Genomic DNA, 20,775 nt, shown 5'->3' with positions numbered 1-20,775 from the left:
TGAACTCATTTGCGTGACATTGACGGAACATCACCTGGTGAGAAGACCACCTGAAACCAACCCTGGTTACCACTTTTTGTTGAACCACTATTTTTCTGTCTTGAAAAGACGTCCTATCACATTTTGTACAGAGTGAGGTCAAGCATAGGTTTAGACACAGACAGACGTTTATTTTGGACTATTAGACAATGACGGCCATTAAAAACATCAGTTAAGCGAACTACCCCTGTAGAGTTAGGGCAAGTTAGGCATTACACCAATCCAGGAACCTTAGTAAATAAAGGTTTTCAAAAATACCCATTTGGGTCTGTGTATCTCTGGATACCATGCCTGTCTCACACCACCTTTAGTAGCCATTTGCTGCAATTGTAATAGTACATGTGTCAAAAGTTAAAAACACAGTGGAAAAAAACGAAAATCAGCTGCAACCACCCATCCTGGACACATTGGGCCTTCTTATAAGTTTGCGGGTCTGAGAACTATGGTACCGGTAAGCATGCCGGTACTGTAGTTCCCAGACTGGCAAACTACGAGTTCTGCTCGCGGATGCCATTGCAGGTCCGACCTGGCGGCCGTAACGGCACCCGCGAGCAGAGCATGTCGGATGCACCGGCTTCATCCGGCTTCCTCATTCCCATTGAGCCTTATGGGGCTCAAATGGGAATGGGGAAGAATTTTTTCTGGCGCCCAGGAATGGGCAAATACCGGGTCCGGCAAGGCCGTAATGACCCGGTAATTGCCCATTTATGGGCGCCAGAAAAATAATAATACAGGCGGCAGCCGTGTCTGTATTACAGGCACAGCTACCGCCAGCCTCTTAATGAGGCACATTGTATATATAACCAAAAAAGTTACAAAAGAAAATGATGTACGGATACAAAGAATCCTAACCATACTTCACTTTAGGGATGCAGCAGTTTGTACAAATATTTGTGTGATTGGCAACATATTCCATTTAATGTTTTACTCAGCGATTTTCCTGGCTTGACTCAGCCTTGCCCATGAATTCCCTGGCTCCCCAGCTCTACTGTGCAATGATATTCCATTCATGTATGGTCACAGTCAGCCTTTAATCATTAACAGGTTGATAAATTGAGCTGAACTCATTTATTGAAGTCTACATTTATGGATAACTATATCAGTCCGGCTAGGGGTGCTGCATACAAGTGGCCTTTTCCACTGCTATAGCTTTAATAGGAGTGGATTTCACAATTGGTTTGGTTTTTCTAATGCACCCTATAGAACAGAGCCAGTAACCCCCCCCCCCCCCCAAGTCCCCTAATTGTTCACTGCCAGCAGTGACCTCCTTAGAAATACCTGTCCCCAAGCCTGCTTAGCAAGCATTTTCCTAAATCCTAGAGTCTAGTGTGCCTACACTGCTCACATGTCACTAGCCATTGCCCAACTATCTGGATTGCTTGATTGCACTCAATCAACTGCAGAACTGAAAGGTGACCTAATACTTCCGGCTTATGACGGTTTCAGTGAGGCATGTATATTGCTACAATGTTCATCAATATGCATTTTTGCATTCCCATCACTGACTCACTTAAATTGGAAATTTTCTGAAAACAATATGTCCTAACTTTAAGCAAAGCTTTCTATAAGTCTCTCAACTCCCATTTCACCGCCATTTGTTACATCAAAATCTCTCTTGCTAAACTGTCAAACGTTTCTTGCAAACTTTCCTGCAGTCTCTCCTCCTTCCCCCTCCCATCTCATCTTTTAGATCGCTCGTCCCTCAACCTTCATTTGTTGTGTTTCGTAGCATATCCCTTCTCTTACATAATCCTGTTCCTTCATTCTACCTGCTTTTCCCACCCGTCCGTCACCTTTTTATCCAGTCTTGCCTACCTCCAATGTATAGCTTATCAATCCTGTCCCTCCAACATATCCCTCCTCATGCTAACCTTTTTTCTCTCCGGCCACTCACTCCTTATATCCTCTCCCCTCCTGCTCTAGTTTCCCCCCTTCTCTCTTTCCTCTCCGCACTGACTTTTCTTGCCTCTGTCTTAATGCATCCTCTCACTTGTCTATCACATCCCTGCTCAGTCTTTCTCTCACTTACTTGTGCTAACCCCATTTGTTTCACACCCTTGTCTCTCAATACACTGCCTCGCCATGTCTTTCTTCTTTCTTCCTACTCTCGTTTTCTCCTTTTCTCTACATCCTCAGGTCTGCCCCTTGTCACACTTTGCTCAAAGAACCTCACGACAATGACATGATGCAGCTTACCTCTTCCTCCACGTGGTCTTCTAACACCCTAATCCAGCCTTTCCTATCCCCCCCCACAATGATTCTCAAAATAGTGGTGGAGTATTTCCAGGTGACCCCTACTGTCTGGACCTATCATTTACCATAAGGGGGCGGGAGGGGCAAGCGGCTGTGGCCCTAGCTCTCTTCTTGAGGGACTTCCTTAGTGACCGAATGGGTTGACTGATTGTCTTTCTTCGATAGTTGACTACGGATGCTCTTTACACCCCTGTCGACCGACAGAGAGAGAGAGAGAGAGAGAGAGAGACAGACAGACAGACAGAGACAGACAGACAGACAGACAGACACACACAAACACACACACACACACACACACACACACACACACACACACACACACACACACATACACACACACACCTCTCATCGGCTCTCCACACTCTTACTTCTCTCTTCCACTTTCCCCATCTCCGTCCTCTAACTGGGAACTCCCCTCTCAATCTGCTCTACTTTCTGGTTCTCCCTCTGCTCTCCTGTCCCCGCCTGCCAACTCCTACCTCGTTTTCCCAACGTTACTCAATCCCACCATTACACCCTCTTCTACTCTCCCCTACCCCTCCTCTCACTTCACACTGTGATGATGCTGCATATAGCGTCACTTCTCCCCAGGGGGGAGCCCCTTTTCATCAGGCTACGAAGATGAGGCCACTAACTGATCGTTCCCCTAGGGGTGGTAACATGCGAGAGGATCTCATGCGGATAAGGACATGAGTGGGAGACACAGCCCCTTTAAATCCCAACCCTGCAGGTGGATGTTAATGCCTGAATCTTCTACAGATAAAATCACATCCAAAACGATGTGTTATTGTAAAATATCAAACCACCCTGATATAATAGGTGCAGGGACGAAGAAGAGCTTGAGAACTCTACAATCGTGTAGGACGAATGCTCCATCAGGTAATACCAATTTGACTGACGTTACACTGGGTCTGTCCACCGCTATTAAAAGTAAACAGCAAAGAAGGCCAGGGTTCTTCGTTGTCTGCTGTCCCGTTCACCAGTGGCCCATGAGGTTCGGGCATGCTGAGAGCTGTTGTATGACCAGAAGGAGAACCGAGCGAGTGAGGTGGCCGCATCAAAGCCCGTAATTCTAAACTTGGGCTTCAGGAGACTGCAGTGAAGAATGTCTCCAAAGTTACAGAGACGAACAGCGGGATTCCTGGGAAGCATCTTGCAAGTCAGTTGGGAACCGATGCATTAAGCCTAGAGAGACGGAAAGGTGGTAGTGCAACCTGTAGTGTGTGGACCATCCCGCCCAACAACGGTGCTGAGACCGTCTATCGTAGACTGCAGCAGCCTTCAGCAAAGCCGCGCAGGTGAGTGTGCAGAGTAAAAAGGACTGTGGTGGTGGCGTGACCCGTCGTGGGTGGACGGAGTGGTCCAACAACAGCACTGAGACTGCCAACAGTAATTGGCAGCAGAGAGAAGCAGGCCACAGAAGTAGCATGAGAGAAGAAGCTGAAAATGATGGAGTACACCTGCGACCCCTGGTGAAGCCGGTGAAGAGTTCCAAGGAAGAAGGTAACAGGAACAAGGAGGAGTCCGGGCGTATGCCCAGGAAGACTTGAGTGTATAATGTATGAAGAAGTAGATCAAGTAGTGAATCAATTTGTATCACAATTCCCTGGCCAGTGAGGCGACAAGGAAGAGACTGACAAAGTGGTGCCACAGTAATTGCTATAAATGTTTATTAAATAATAAATCAAGGTGGCCACCAGGGGGCACATGGAGAAGAGTTAGGCTCTCTGTGTGCTCCGAGCCCAACAGGAATAAAAGGGACCGGAGCCCCCCTCTTTGCCCCCCCCGGATGGCGAAACAGTCAGTTGCCCCCGAAAGAGGAGCAAGTCGAGCACACTAGCTCGAGGTTTGGGGGAGATCAACCCCAAGACAGCAGAGATAGCCACTGCTGCAGTGGAGTCGGGACAGGCGGAGAAGCCCGGGCTGTGGCGGAGATGGACAGAGAGGCAACGCGATGACCGGCACCTGCAGGCAGGAAGCGCCTCAGGTGCTCCCAACAACAGCAAAGCCTGCCCACCAGAACCCACGGACATTGCAGGCACAAGCAGGCAAAGCCAGGAGGCGGGCTGGGCTCCACAACGGGGAACTAAACAAGAGGTGATCCAGGAGCAGAGACACAAGCCCGACCCAGCCCCCAGAGCAGGCCCAGGACCCCAGGGCCCAAAGCGAGCTTGGGGGCACCTGACACAGGGGAACAGTTAGCGGACTGAGGAGCGGCCCGGGGGAGCGGAGATGCACCCTGGATAGGCGGTTAGTGCTGGTGTGGGCTCCTGAACTGGCCCTCACCCGCAGAGGATCGGGGGGCCCTGGAGAAGGGCATACCAGAGTGAGAGGACGGGGCCCTGCGATGTGGGTTTGAGGAAGAAGCCTTGAGGTGCGACACCATTCCACATACCTTCCCCCCCCCCCCCCCAAGTCATTAGCTTGAGCCTTGCCTAAAGGTCATGCAGCCCCAAGCCCCGTTGGAGGAGATCAGAGACAAACAGTAGGGGAGTTGGGAAGACTTGTGGTCCTCCGTAGTCCCAGGGCCCAAGGTGGTTCCGATCAGGAGCCCAGGGACGCGGATCACGAGATTGGCCCGTGACACACCACGAGGCCTTAGCTGCCAGGTCGCATCCCCCCACCCCCCAGTCCATGAACTGGAGAAACGCACTGCAGAGGTTTCAATTTGAGGGCGGGTGAGAGGGAGCAAGCCTGCCCACCCCAGATACCGACATGGAAGGAGACCCGGCAGCCACTAAGTCCGATGTAGCGGCCCTCATGCAGGAAATTAGGGGCATTAGATCATCCCTTGACCAGAGGCTAGACAAGATGACCCTGAGGCTCCTCAAAGTGGAAGATAGGATCGAGGGACCTGGAGGCAAATCAAACTTTGTTGGACACTATGGAGATCCAGACGGGGGTGAGGTTGGCAGAACTGGAGAGGAGAGTGGTGGAGACCGCGCTTAAACTGGACGACTTAGAGAACAGGGAACACCGTAACAATTTATGCTTTTTTGGCTTCCCCGAAAAAGATGGGAGGCGGAGAGCGACATCAGGAGAGCCATCACGGAAGTGATCTGCACGCTTTTCGGTGACAACGCCATGCAGGAACACAGCAATGACCAGGCCCACAGAGCCGGAGGAGGCGAAAGGGGCCCGCGCTCGGTGCTAGCTCACTTCCACTACTACGAACAAAGGACAAAAATCCTTAAGCGTGACAGTAGGGCGGGCCCTATCAACTACAGTGAAGTCCAAGTGACCAGGACCTCTCTGCGGTTACCCTTGTGAGGAGAAGGATGTGCGCCGACCCACCAAATGGCTGTTAGACAAAGGAGTGCGATACTGCTGGGGCTTCGCCTTTTCCCTCCTCTTTGAATATTGTGGCCAAGACTACCGCCTGGCCATGGAGGGCGGCATAAGTAGAGTGTCAGATGAACTCATGGGGGACTCACAGCTTCGGGCGCCAGCCCCGGGAGACACTGATAGATCGGGCGTGCAGCCTGTAAGTGCCAGAAACAGACGTAAAATGGCAGGGGCCCGCAAGTACAAAAAGCTCAATACTCCACCGAGAGGCCCCTAAGGTCTGTGACCTGGCTCTGAGAGGGGGGGGCAGGAGGCAAGCCTCACTGTGACAGGGGGTGAGAGAAGTGGTGGTTCTGGTGTGGCGAATGGGGAAACTTTAATGGAGTCTGGGGGAGATATAGGCCTAGACAATGTTTTTCTTCAGCAGAGGGGTGTGATGCTGGCTTTGTAGGTAGGTTGGTGGCGGTGGGCTCAGTTTGGATAAGGGGTTGTTCGAGAGAGTCTGGTTGACTCAGTATCTGCTGGTGATCCGGTCCTGGCCCGTGATGGTGTCGGGGTTGGATGTCTAGGGGGGAAGCAGGGAGCCACGACTTGGTCAGCGGTTGGTGGGGGAGGTTTTCACAGCCTCAGGCTAGAGAAGAAAGGTGGGTTAGCGATCATTGTGTCTGCTCACCTGGGACTGGTGGTGGATGAGACACGGAGGGAGGTACATATTCATTAAGGTTAGCCTGAAAGGTGAAAGGATCACCCTGTGCTCGATCTATGCACCCAACTCAGGGCAGGCAGACTTTTGGGAGGGGGTCAAGACAGAATTGATGATGTTTGTCGAGGGCTGCCTGGTGGTAGGGGGGCAGTTTCAATATGGTCCTGGACCCAAAGAGGAACCATAAGAGATTGGGGGTGGGAGCGGGGGACACCATGGATAGGGCATCCTTCATGAGATTTGGCCGCATTAATCAAGACCTGGGCCTGGTTGACTCTAATGGAGGGGGCGGGGGGGACACCGCCCTTTTACATTCTTCTCAGCGGTTCACAGCTCCTACTCTCGCATTGACCTGATACTAGTGGATACGAAGCTAAAGGCCCAGGTGAGGGACACAAATGTGATCCCAGTCCCATGGTCAGATCATGACTTGGTGGTTTGCTCAATGAGACATCCCCCTGGGTCGTAGATTTTGGGAGGGTGGCGTTGCAATGACTTTCTCTTAAGGGACACAGAGGTCTCCCAGAGGTTACAGACTATTTTTCCTTCAATGATTATCGAGAGGTGGGGGTACAAACTCTCTGCAAAGGCTTTAAAGCCGTGTTGAGGGGGGTGCTCATTAGGATAGGTTCCCAGAAAAAGAAACAAAGGGGGAAAGAGGAGAGGAGCTGAGGTACAGGATCTGTGACCTACAGCTGGGCGGCCTGAGGGGACGTATTTTACACAGTCTAACGCAGCAAAGTTGTGACTCTACATGGCCAAGCTTAAGATGATCCTAGTCCAGGACACTGAAAATAAATGATTGTTCTTGAAACAGAAATATCACAAAGCGAGGTGAAAGAGCAGATAAGAATTTAGCTTGGAAATTGAGGGAGAGGAAAAAGTAGACTATTGGGACCATTAGGGGTGACAACGAGGTGGCGGTGCATGATCCTGTGGGGGTGGGAAGGGAATTCGCCGCATTCTATGAAGGGCTCTATGCAACAGAATTTGATGGCGACGAGGGGCAAATAGCTACGTTTCTGGATTCCCTTGCCCTACCAGGGGTACAACTGGGGGATGCACTGCGCTTAGGGTAACCCATCTGAGGAGGTAGTGCAGACCATTAAAGGACTGAAGTCAGGTACAGCACCGGGGGGGGTGACGGATTCTCAGCATAATTATACAAGCGGTTTAGATCAACGTTGGCCCCAAATATGGCTCAAGTATACAACGCGGTGTTGTCGGAGGAAACCCTATCGAGCTCAATGCTGGAAGCAGTGATTGTGACAATACATAAAGAGGGCTGTGATCCAGAGATATGTGCCTCCTACCACCCGGTATCCCTGCTAAACAATCATGTGAAGATCTTGGCTAGACTCTTGGGTACTAGGCTAGAGGGGCTGATGCTGTCCCCGATTCATGGGGACCAAGTAGATTTCATAAAGGGAAGACAGGGCACTGTCAACATCCGGAAGAAAATGATCAACTTACTGTACCAAGCCCGAGGCCAGGGGAGTGATGCGTGCCTGGTCTCCGTAGACTCTTAGAACGCATTCGACAGGGTGGAGTGGCCTTCATGAAGTCGGTTCTGAGGAGAACAGGCCTCGGGCAGAGCTTTATGAAATGGGTAGAGGCAATGCACACACAGCCGACGGCGAGAGAGCGGGTCAAGGGTATCGCATCTGAGGTATTCCACCTGACACGGGGACAAGGCAGGGGTACCTCCTCTCATCACTACCGTATGCTCTCATGATAGAGCCGCTGGCGATTGCGATCAGGACCAACCAGGGGATCAAGGGCAAAAGATGTGGGGAGGTGGAGTTCAAACTGTACTTCTTTGCAGAGGATATTTTGACCTATCTCACTGACGTGAGCGCCTCGCTGCCTAAATTATTATAACAAATAGAGCGATATACCTCTCGGGATTAAAGATCAACGTAGATAAATCCACCATTATGCTGGTGGGGCCAGTCTGCCCAGATTTAGATAAACGCACCGGATACTCTGGTATGAGAGTCGAACAAACCCAAACCAAGTACCTGGGGTGACTCTTACGAGGGACCTCACAGGCCTTGCTATGGCGATTGCTGACCCGATATTACTCAAGATTAAAAAGGATCTCCAGAGATGGAGGCCCTTAACACACTCCTGGTATGGACGGATGGTATCAGTCAAAATTAATGTCCCCCCCCAGTTTGCTCTACCTGTTTACTGCACTCCCGCATGTCTTCTTTGGGGAGCTGAAGACGGAAATATCCACGTTTATCTTGTAGGACAAGCAACCTCAAGTTAAGTAGGCTAACGCTCCCACGAGATCAGGGGGGCTTTGGCTTCCCAGACCCGTATTTATATTATGAAACGGCTCAGCTGAGAGTAATACTAGAAGACTTGAGGGAAAGCCTCAGGACCTACTGGTCTTACCTAGAGGACTTGCTAGTGCACCTGCTGAAGGTGAGGGACTTCCTATGGGCTCCTTCAAGGGGCATTCAGAGGGCAGCGAGAGAGCACCCCACACTGGGGGACCTATGAGACCTGTGGAAGAACAACAGGGCGAATAGATCCATTTCAACTTGGCCCTCACCTATGGCGTTGGTGTGGGGGGGCCCCACCTTTAACCTGACAAAACAAGGGATGGGGTATGCCCAGCAATGGTCACATGGTGGCCTGGAGAGAGTGGGGCAGCTGTTAAGGGAGGCACACTTTTGGGACTATAGGGAAGTGCAGGAGGCGGTGGGTCAGTACAGGATCTCAATTTTTGAAAACTTGAGGTTGAAGGGGTTGCTTACTGATCCCAAGTGCAACACCCGGCTCTCCAGGATCCTCACTCAGTTTGAGAAATGGGTCAATGGGTCCACTACCAGGAAGGGGGGGGGGATCTCTCTAGTATATATAAGACGCTAGTTTCAACCCCGGAGGTGGGGAGATATACCTTTAAGGGATATTGGGTGGAATTAGCAGGGGTAAAATTACGGATGAGGACTGGGCCATAGGGACCCGCTGAAGATTTCAAAAATGATTGCGGTGGCGTCCCCCTATGCCCAGGAGGTTGTGGGATAGTGGGGTCCCTTGCACACATGTGGTGGCATTGCTCCAAGATCTGCTTCTTTTGGCAGGAGCTCCTTAGTTAGATTAAGGATCTCGAGGGGATCCAGTTAAGCCTTGACCCGCTCCAGAAACTGCTGGGAATCCCGGTCAAGGACCGGGATGAGTACAGATTGACCAGGGTGTGTGAGGCGATGTTACGGGCGGGTCGACGGGTAGTGGCTCAACATTGGAAGATGGGAAGGGTGCCCTCAAGACAGGAGTGGGAATGTAAACTGTGTAACATTATTGTCATGGAGAGATTGACCGCCATTGTAAATGATTATAGGGAGTCATTTTTGGAGGAATGGGGGCCGTTGATGTCCAAGTTGGAGGGCGAAAGGGACTGACGGAGAGACAGAAGATACGGAAGGGGTTTACCATAGTGGCCCGGTGTAGGGAAGCCAATCCAAGACATTCCTATTCACTCAGGAGGGACAGAGTACTGAGCATCCATCCCTGAGCGGTGTTACTGTACCAAACCTTTGACCTCTGAACACACTGATCAAGAATTGGCGAGTGGGGTGAGGGGGTGTTTGGGAGCTAATGTTCTTGAATAAGGATGTAAGAAACACTGTGTTATTGATTGTTCAAAGATGAAAGTAAAAAAATAATAATAATCAAACCTAAAAGGAACTCAAGTGTTCGTCAGGAGGTCTGTGAGAATCAAAACAAAAAGGCACCGTCCCGGTCACAAAGGCTCCTACTCTATCCCTGTCACAACAACAAAACACCATAAAGTTCCAGCTACTATTCGTAATCCAGGAGAATGACTCCCTTCTCCTGGATGTAAAGTGTGCAAATGCCTCCAAGGTTATTTAAAGCAAACGTTCTGGGTTCTTTGTAACCCAACATAAAATACACAGTTGTATAAAGTTCTTGCGGGGCTAGAAGGACTCCCTTCTCCTAGCTGGTTCTTCAATGTCTCTCACAGTGCTCAATATGTTTTTTAGCTCCCGGTTTTGACAATGCCTACATTTTGTACAATTCTTGAGTACTGGCTCACTGCAGAGTATGTGTTTAAAAGTATTGAAACTGGCCTGATCCTGTTTGCCCTACCAAATCTTCTGTCGGTCAGCGTTTTTCAGTTTGTCCATTGTTAGGCATAATTGCATTTAGAACCCTCTGGGACCACCACATACAATTAGGACAACAGGTGTAAGCAAAAACCAAACTTTGGTACAAGTCTGTACTATACAGTTTTGTGGTAGCGAGCTGAGCAGCCAGGCTTATCTCAAGAGGGAATGTGTGCAGAACAAGAGGTTACACAGAGGTCTTAAAATCACAGTGGTTCAAGTAGACACTTTTACTCAAGGTTTCTTGGTAAAAAACATATTAATGTATTACGCAATCATTTAGAAAACATTCACTAGAAGGAGGCAACTTAGTATTATACACAAACACACTTCAATAGCAAACCAATATGTTTCTGAAAACATTAGGCTCCCCGGAAATAGGAGCAAAATGGCATTTCGGTTACTTTCAATGGGAGCAAAAAGGCACAAGTTAGCAGAATAGATCACAAATACTTTCTTAGACAGTGCAAATCGTTATAGTTCACTAGAGGACTCGATTCAGTTCAATAGGCCTAGGCCAAAGTCAATGGACTAGTGTATTGGACAGGAAAGAGCAGTTCTTGAAGTAAACAGTAAAGTCTTTGCAAACGTTCTCAGAAGCAGTTTATACGAAAAGGAATCATATGTTGGGTTACAAGCTGATTAGGCCTGCAAGATGCGATAGCCGCAGTCTCAATCGAGCCGGCAACAGGAGAACTCCGCTACTCCTGTGTCACGCATGGTAAGCTTGTTTCACATCTCTATTTTTTACTTCAAACACAGATTTCAACCCTTTAAAACTATGGATTTCTTCTGGTTTCAGCCAATTCTTTGCTGGCTGTTGTTCTGTGCTGATTTCTGTCAGGCAGCTTTTGACCACACATGGCCTCCATGAGCAAACCTCGCCACACACTCTGCATGCAACCAACCAATCTCAGGTAAACGTTTCCCTCATTTGGCTTTACTGTCTGATACCTACAGTAAACAGGGTCTTACGAAGGTTATTATTTCTCTCTTTTTTTCCCCATGCTCTCACCTTATTCATCCACTTCTGAAACTGCAACTGAATGCTATGTTCCTAACTTTGTTAAAATAATGTATGACACGGATATCCTGCTTTATACAAATTTGAACTGTTTTCTCTATTTTGTGAACTTGTATGTATTATCTTTAGACTGGCCCTGACGAAGGAAATCTATTTCCGAAATGCATTGGCAATTTTGGTCTGATTGATAAATCAATTGTAGCAAATTCTTCCTCACTAAGAGAATATTAGTGACTTCTCATTCTTGAGACTATTATTTTTGATAAAATAGTTTTGAAAAAACAACCGAATCTCAATGTTTTGTCATTTTTCAACCAAAGACATCTCTTTTTTACTTCAAAATTGAACTCTTAGTAATCTTAACTAATCATATACCCAGACTGGGTTCTATAGAGAGCGGCTGTGTGACCTAGTATTCCACTTGGTCTCCTGCTTCACAAGTTCCTGCAGATCTCACTGTTCCTGAGCCTCAGTCATGGGGACAAGAGGGAGAACGTCGGGGGACTCCTGCACAACACAGGATCATCGGAAAATGCTGACAAAATGGAGTCACTTCAGTTTGAGTAGCTGTTCATCAAGCACACAAGTTGGTGTCCTTCCCCCTGGTTAATCCTAACCAGCTTTGAGAATGGTATCCAGGTGGCTTACGAGTTGATTGGTCCCACCAACTCAAAGGAAGAAGTTGTCCTTGAAGGGGTTTCTCTGTCGAGATGAACTTGGCAATTCTGACCTGCAGCAGGGCTTCACTGAGCAAACCAACGGTCCAGGAGTTGCAGCAGCTGTCCTCTTCCAGCTCGTCTTCGGTTCTTTCGTTCCAGTGGTCGACTCTGCTTTCCAGTTCAGGAGAATCGCCTTTTAAACAGTTTTCTCCCATTCATTCCAGCCTAGCTGTCACTCACCCAGCAGGGTGGCTGTCCTTGCCGGACAGTCAGCCAGCCAATCACTCCAGAGTGCATTTGGGTCTCCTAGGAGACTAAGCACAGGGAGTTTCGGGCACCTGCCTCACTTCCTGCCCACCCCAGAAACCAAGACACCAGAGGCGGTCTTCAGTCCTGAAGCCCGCCAAAGGCATGGAAACAAAGGGACCAAACCTGGTTTGGTGCGCAGAGATAAACACTGGAAGACCTTTCCAAAAACAAAAATGATGAAAAAAGAAGACCAGGACCTGATTAAACAAAGGGGATTAAGGCACCATCTTGAAAAACATGGCTCCCGCGATTTTTAGCTACCGGTGTTTGCGGTCAGGAAAAATCATGGTAGTTTGTTCTAAAACCACTACCACCAGCCATTTCGATAGAAAAGGGTAGCATTTGACTGCTACGTGAGTTTCTAGATACAGGGGATTCTAGGTAACCCCTGCAGCACTCTATAGGAAGATAGTGTGTGCTGGGTCTAGGAATTTAAAAAGACTAGTAAAGTCAATTTAACCTTACATTCTCTGGGAAACCGTAGTTTATCCCAGAGAAGGTATTTAAACCTTTTCGGAGTCTAAAAGACATCCTTGTGTCACAGCACTGAGGGTGCTGTGTGACACACATAAAAAAGATGATTTCCTATGGAGTGGTCTAAAACTCCATAACCAAAAGAAATAAACACTGCAAACCAAACAGATTTAAAAAGTTCAAAGTCCCAAAGTCCAGCAAAAGAGCTGGGGATCTCTAAGGTAGAGAGGAATTAGCACATTTTGAGAATTCTCCCTAACAGTCGTCAAGCAGGAAGTAATGCTTGAGTAATTCAGAATGACCTGCCTATGATAGCATGTGAAACCTAGGAATGCCCTTAACTCTCTTTTGTTCTTAGGGGGACGAGGGGGATGTTCGCCGACTGCCTTGACTTTCTCGGTCCAAGGTCTTACCAAGCCATTCCTCGCAAAGATTGTATGGCTGACTGGGCCAACTGACATTTCCTTGGGTTGGCGGTCAAGCCTGCATCTCTCAGGGTTCTTACAATTTCGTACAAGTGGCGTAGATGAGCATCTGAGGTTTGACTATGGATTATTAGGTCATCAAGATATGGGCTGCAAAAGCTGAAATTGGTTTGCAATCTATTGTCCAAAAGTCGGTGGAAAGTCGCTGGGGCACCAGAGTCCAAAAGGTAGGACGCAGAACTAAACAAATCCCCTGGGCGTGGACGAGGCAATTTTTTCTTTGTATGAGGGGCTCAAGGGCACCTGCCAATAGCCTTTGGTCAGATCAACCGTGGAAATGAAGACCGCATATCCCAGTCTGACAATAAGATCATCCATCCGAGGCTGGGATAATTGTCAAACTGGGATACTGCTTTGAGCTTGCAGTAATCTACACAACATCTCCGCGATTGATCTGGTTGCTAGGCGAGGACCATGGACTCTCCGAAGGTTCTATGATCTCTGCGTCCAACATCTTCTCCACCTCTCTGAGGATTTCTTTCTTTCTAGATTTGGGAATCCTGTAAGGACGAAGGTCACCCACTTTCCCAGGAGGAGTTCTGCTATAGTGTTGGAAATTCTTAATTCTTCCTGGCTCTTCACTAAATACATCGAGAAACTGATCAAGCAGGTCCTGGATGTTTTTTTTTCCGGGCGATAGCCATAAAACTATGCTCGGCTGTTTCTTCAAAAAAGAGAGCCGCCATGACCACTGAGGCTTTCTCAACTGGGTTCTCCCTCCATTCTTTTAACAGTATGATAAATCTGTGTTTTCAACTTAGTCAGGTTGTGACGTCCGATAGTTAACTGGTCCTTTTTATTCTAAGATTTGATATGGGCTGTGTCACCTTGAAGTCATTTTGTGCTCCAAGCGAGATTAGAAGTAATACCAAAACCTTCTGGCCAATAGTAAACATTTGTGTACTTTCTTCTGGTAATAATATGCTTTGTGGGTTCCCTGTGCTTTCTCTAGGTGTTTATGCACCAAGTCCTAGACTACCGTCATATGTTCCTCAGAAGTTGGGCCATTTGAGATAAGGGTAAGACAGCCTCCTCACGTTCCTCCCATGTTTCTCTAAGCATATCTAGGATTTCCCTCGAGTTCCGCCCATATAAAGGTTTGAATTGAAAGAAACCTAAAGAAGCTTGGGGAGATTTTGGCACCATCAAATCACAAGTTTGCCCATCGCCTCAACTAACTTCCGAAGGACGTTCTTTAGGGTCCGATTAAATCGTTCCACAATCTCATCTGTTTGTGGATGGTATACAGAGGTGCAAAGTGTGTTAATGTGGAGGATTATTTTACTTCAGCCATGAGTCACGACATAAAGGTACTCCTTTGGTCTGTTAGAATCTCCTTAGGGAAACCAACATGTGGTAAAAAAGGTATCAAGTATTTTAAGATCTGCTGAGGGGTACTGCTCTTCATTGGGAATGCTTCTGGATAACAGGCCACATAGTCAACAATGACCAAAATGTACTCGTTTCCTAGTCGGGATGGTTTTAACAGCTTAACAATATCCATCCCTATTCTTGAGAAAGGGACGTTCATTATTGGAAGGGGCTGTAATGGGTCCACTGGAACATTGGCCTGAACTGTTTTCTGGCATACGGTGTATGTGGCAACAAAAATTCTAACGTTCGCATGTTTACCCGGCCAAATAATGATGCCTAATCATGTTGATGCCTAAATGTCCAGATGTTTGGTGGGCATACTCCATTTTCAAAACAATGCCTCTATGGATTCTAGGCACCACTTATGGTGTTCTCGATATTCCTTCAGGGCTAACATCTCCCTGATAAAGGAGAACTTTATTTACAGAGAAGGGGGGCCTCCTTTTTCTCTACCCTTTTCCTCAGAAATGGCCTGATAAAGCCTCAGTCAATATCGGGTCGTTCCATTTTGCGAATGCTAGAACAGGGACTACTTCTGCCTCTTCATCAACCGGACATTGCACTTCCGCACTAACTGGACGGTCTTTGTCTATTAATGGGACAACATCCCCAGGGAGAGTTTTGTCGGCTTCCACAAAACACTTTGTACCCCGTTCTGTCTTTCTCTGGGACTTCCACGGGCTTGGGAAACAGAGCTGTATCTAGCACACCCTGGGCTATTTAGTCTCTAATTTGTATGTGGTAGGATTTCTTCATCTGATTATGGAGCGGAATCTTCACATCCCCCTTTTAATCTGGGTCGACCACCCCTGCTACCACATCTAGTCCATGCCTCCACGCCAGGCCGAACGTAGCTACAAATCATTTGTATGTGCCCTTCGTGAGGACAAAATCAAGCCTTTGGGTACCAATTGTCATTCAACACTTTCAATCACTAGGTTACTGACTACTACTTTGGTCACATCCGATAAACTCAGTGGGTGGCTACGGTATGGTCAGAGGCTCTAGTTGACAACTTGGTAAATCTAAGGGTCCCCTCCTTTGGGCAGGATCCCCACCCTAATGCGCTTTCGGAGTATACATTGACCTGCATCAGGTACCTTTCACTTATCTAGATTATTAATTTCTATACCGTCTCTTGCCAGATCTACATTAGACAGAGCATATTTGCTTTTCCATTCCTTAGAATTCGCCTACAGCGACCGAACCCTCGGAAAATAGAGAAGTTCTCAGCCACGTTGAATAAGGCACTTTTTGTCACAAGTCTTTTATACAATTATGCAACCGTCTGGTAGCTACACAAGTGAGTTTTTGCACAAATTGAGCACTGATCATTTCTGCTTACAATGGTTTTTTGTTATTCTAATTTAAATAATTTAGCGATCTGCTGCTCGACACATTGGTGCTCACCGGGTCCCCTTAAGAAGCTTTTTGTGTCTAAAAATAGCGGGATGCTGAACACTGGTATTACCGCCCATAGAATGTATAGCAGCTTACATTTTTTTTTTAACTACCTTAATGTTATGTACCCTTTTGTATTTATCCATCACCGCTGGGTTTTAGCCCCCATCATCTGCTTTAGAATCTTTGTTTTACAGAACTATGCAAGGCATACTTATGGGATCCACCCCGTTTTTATTTTATTTCCTTGCATTTTTTCCATATTTGTCTTAAATGTGTCCTAGTTCAATTAGGCTCAAGAAGAAGAGGAATTTACCCCGAAACGCGTCAGTCAAGAACATTGAATTGACGGATGCTTTGCTTTTCTTTGCATTTAACGCTGAAATACTGATAATCTACTGTAATATGAAAAACATTTTTATTCTGTTTTTCCTTTATTAAATACCTTTACTTCTTTTCAAAATTGATACTGTCACTAGTCGTAATTGAATGTGCTTTTATGTATAATTCTACCTTAAACATTTGAATGTCTTTTTGACAACATTACATAGTGTGCAGGGGACGGGAGGGCTCCTAAATTGGATCCTCTTACTCTTCTCGTATTTGTAATACTGATTTTGTGCCAAGACCATTTTTTCCCCCCGCACCTGAAAAACTCTATAAATCGTGAAATCCAATAATGGAAAATCTACCTTGAATCATTAGTGCGCAACGACAACGCCAAGTCGTATTTTCAGGTTCCCCACCTCACACCATTTGTGGCGACAGGTAATGAAGAGACTGACCAGTAACCCTTCAGGCCTTTCAATTACTGAAAGTAAAAATGACGGCTTTTTATTTGCCCGTTAGGCTTTTCTCCATACATCAAAACTTAATATATGTATGTATATGTATGTAACAGGTATTCTCAATAAGCAAGCTCTTTCTAAGTGCTTACAAAGGTGCATATGTGAGTGCATTAAAAGCATAGCTACTTGCGGCCTTGTGATGGCACTATAGTAATGATATATGTATCTAATAAATGCATTTGCTTATTACATTAATATCTATACAGATCCTATTTTTCTAAACTGACTCCTGCCAATCTATACATGGAAGCATGCATACCAGGTGCCACATATATGCGGTACACAACTATAATCACACCCTATATCCTTATCTACTCCAACCTGCCTGGTCAAAGTGTGGTGTGAGAGGTTCTGCCTACCCCAGAAATACGGAATACATGACAGGGTCTTAAATCCCAAAAGACTAAGTGACTTTCTAACACATCTAATTCTCATCTACTAAAAACAACTGGCAGCTCATTTGCAGTTCAGCTCCAAATCAGCCCGACTCACATTTAATTTAGTCAAATGCTTATTTTAGGCATGTGGTGCTATTAAAATCCAGTTTTCCAGTTACATTTCACAATGAATAGGTAAATAATAAACATGATTGGCTGGTCATACTTACTTCATTTTCATTCACCACAGACATACGTGCATCACACTAATTTTTTTTTTCCTAATGTTAACGTGTATACCAACTAAAACACCAATGAAGCAATTTTCTGGTGGAAACCAGTTTTGTACCAAAAATAATGTTTTGCACCAATGGTGCTTTTTAATGTTTGCACACACAGGTGACACAGTATGGCAAACAGTGCAATGTTGTCCGTACTCTACATTCAGCTTTTACAGGTCTGGATAAGGAAAAGTGGTCACTTACCAGGCGCAGCAGAGTGGTGGGAAGCAGCAGATGAGGAAGATGTGGGATCTGCTGTGCTTGCCCCAGCACTTGCAGAGCGACATGGATTATCAGGTTCATACCTATTAGTGCAAGATGAAGTTGATTTAATTATTGAGTCTAAGATGGGCTATCTGCTACTGTTCATTTTGGATAATGGCAACATAAGCTTTTTGCAGTGGCAATCCATTTTAGGGGCGGCCTGTTGGACTCCGCTCTGCATTAAAGGCTAGCTAATTTTCTAGAGTCAATGGATGTTTGTTAGGACAGAGACTCTCAGCCTAGGGTGAGTGGCAGTGACTCACAACTAGGCAACAGTGTTTCACCCCAAGATTTTCCTGCTTCACCTAGTGCTGGCAATGGCTGAGCAGTCAAGAGTAACTATAAAGAGGTAATTGGGTTTGTTCAATATACAGTATATCACATACAAAACAGCACACTTCATATTTGGTGCAATGCTCTCACCCAAAGGCCAGCCATGCACATAACCTTATTTGCCATTCATAGAAAAGAATGTATGTATGTAGTAAGTGTCAAATAAAAGTTTCAAACATCCCCATACTCACCAGCAAGGTCATGTACCATGCAAATGATACTCACCCTTCACAAAAATTTTCCTCACCAATGCAAATGGGCTAGAAGGTTTTGCGAGCCCCGAGTGTCAAACTGATAAATCGGATCTCAGATTTTGCTGTGAGTTTCCCTGGGGTACCCTCAGATCTTTACCAACACAACCGGGAGTTAGCCTCTCAAAGGAATGAATGGTCTGATGGACTAACTTCGGTTTAGCGGAGCAGGATATTGGTCCTGATGCTGCGATACCTACAATGTTAAGTATGTGCCTAATGCTAAAGACAGGGCTTAATGTCTGGAGCGCTGGATGTGAAAACATTGAAAAGTCAAAGGTCAACAATGGCAGTCCTCTGCTCAAGTTCTGTTAGTGATAAAGTGGTTCTGCAGACAATCAAGATGAATAAAGGTGAAAGAATCAAGATTTGGCTTTGTGAAGGTGAATGAAGAGAATATAAATATAAAAAACAGGGATGAGGAGGAAGGGATAATCTTGAATCGCCAAACGCCATACCTGCTTGGTCAGTTGATGACGGAAGATATTGAATTATCAATATTAGGTGATGTAGCAAGATGTAAGATGTAGTGAAGTGACTGGGAGGAGACCATCTAATCCCATCAGTATACTAATACATACACTCATCTATTATAGGAAAATACATCCTGAACTTCCTATTCAGGCTTGCTTAAGCAGCAAAGGGGAACGCCTCCTCAATTTCATGACCCAATAGGAGTCTCCCCGCCTACTTTAGGTGATGCAGATATTTACATGGACTATTCAATGATCTGCCCAATCTACAAAGTAGGCACTCTTACATTTCCAAACCATCAAGTAGGTAGGACTGGGCGATATGGACCAAATGTCATATCTCATTATTGTTGGGCTGAATTGCGATATACAATATATATCTCGATCTTGTTTACGTGGGTTAAATACTCAGTTGTAAGCCGCCAACCACATGTGAGATGTCACAAACACCTTAATTATTTATTTTTTTGTTAAGCAATTTTTATTAAGCTTTGAAATGGATAAATACAGAATATAATAATTAACAGTTAACCATTATAAGACTTGCTAACCAATAATCAAGATAAAAATGCTTGTGAATTTCTTGTAACCTTGACAAACACCTTTATTTATAAGATATTGATCAAAATAAAGTGCACAAAAGGGGTTCTTTTCATGTTTGAGAATACACACATCTGTGTAAATATCAAAATGTAAATAAATGTTAAATAAATTGTAGTAACTGTAATAATGTATATTTCTCGATATTAACGATATTGTCTCATCCTATATCGATTTTTGAAATATATCAATATACCTCCAAAATGTGATAGATCGCCCAGCCCTGCAGGTATGCCATATGGGCATGATTGTTACACACATTACAAAGGATGGACAGTGGATACAAGTTGGTAAACTATTACACATGTTTGTAGCTGTATTTGGAATTGTCAAGGAAACAGACTTGCCATAGACGTGCCATAGAGTTTTATGTATAAATGAGGTTATGCAATAAATAGAAGATACCCATGGGCATTACATAAGTGCAAGAGCTATCATGAGATTCACAGATTATGCACAAACATGGTATTGTGACGAATCCTTGGATGTCTTCCCTTCTCCAATGTGGGCCAACCCTTCTCATTTGGCCAGGGCTGTGTGGCCAAGGCTGTGCGGCCACAGTCCAATAATCCCCCTGGGGGTGGTGCACCACGGGAGAATCACATGGGGAGGGAACACCCTCAAGGGATGAGGGATAACACCATAGGAGAGACGCAGTATAGCCATACCACAATCCCAACTCCTTCACCCTCTTACCCACTCCAAAGTGTTAAGGTCCTCAGTACTTCTATGTATTGGGAGGAACCTGAGAGCACCCCCAATTCTTTCCCCAATATATTCTCCCCCCAGGTTGCCATGGAAAGGATGTCACTTTCGGATCCTGGCTCTGGAGGTGGATATGCGAGGGAGGATCACCTGAGTGGAGGGGACTTGGGGAGTGGGGATGAGGCACCCTTGGGTGAGACATGTATCACCCATTTCCATTTTCCAATTAACCTAATATTCCCTAGGTCTTTGTAGGGTATTATCAATCCCTTCCCCATTTTCCTAGACAACCTACTCCCAAAACACACCACTTAGGTACTGAGACGAGGAGGCCACCATTGAAACAGAGGAAAGACTGGAGGAAGAAACATAAGCAGTCTAGTTGTTGGGCTCATTATCATGGAGCAAACTCATGGGGGAAGTGAAAGAACTATTACACATAACCACCTTAAGAACTTCAGTACATCATCCCCAAACAGATGGCCTTGTGGAAAGGTT

At 46.2% G+C, this 20,775-nt stretch overlaps 1 protein-coding gene across 5 annotated transcripts in view; it reads right to left on the bottom strand.

Annotated features, from left to right (window-relative positions):
* DCAF4 (DDB1 and CUL4 associated factor 4) overlaps window positions 1-20,775 on the bottom strand; it is a 497,489-nt gene that overhangs the window by 373,028 nt on the left and 103,686 nt on the right. For all 5 annotated transcript variants that reach the window (XM_069638614.1, XM_069638618.1, XM_069638619.1 and 2 more), the window contains exon 3: window positions 17,856-17,956. In XM_069638614.1, the coding sequence (XP_069494715.1) occupies window positions 17,856-17,956 (101 nt within the window). The remainder of the gene's footprint in view (window positions 1-17,855; window positions 17,957-20,775) is intronic.

This window comes from Ambystoma mexicanum, chromosome 14 (genome assembly GCF_040938575.1).
Source record: "Ambystoma mexicanum isolate Mex_15411 chromosome 14, UKY_AmexF1_1, whole genome shotgun sequence".
Classification (NCBI taxonomy): Eukaryota; Metazoa; Chordata; class Amphibia; order Caudata; family Ambystomatidae; genus Ambystoma; species Ambystoma mexicanum.
The sequence above is the reverse complement of the archived record's forward strand: the minus strand, read 5'-3'. Positions and strand labels throughout refer to the sequence as shown.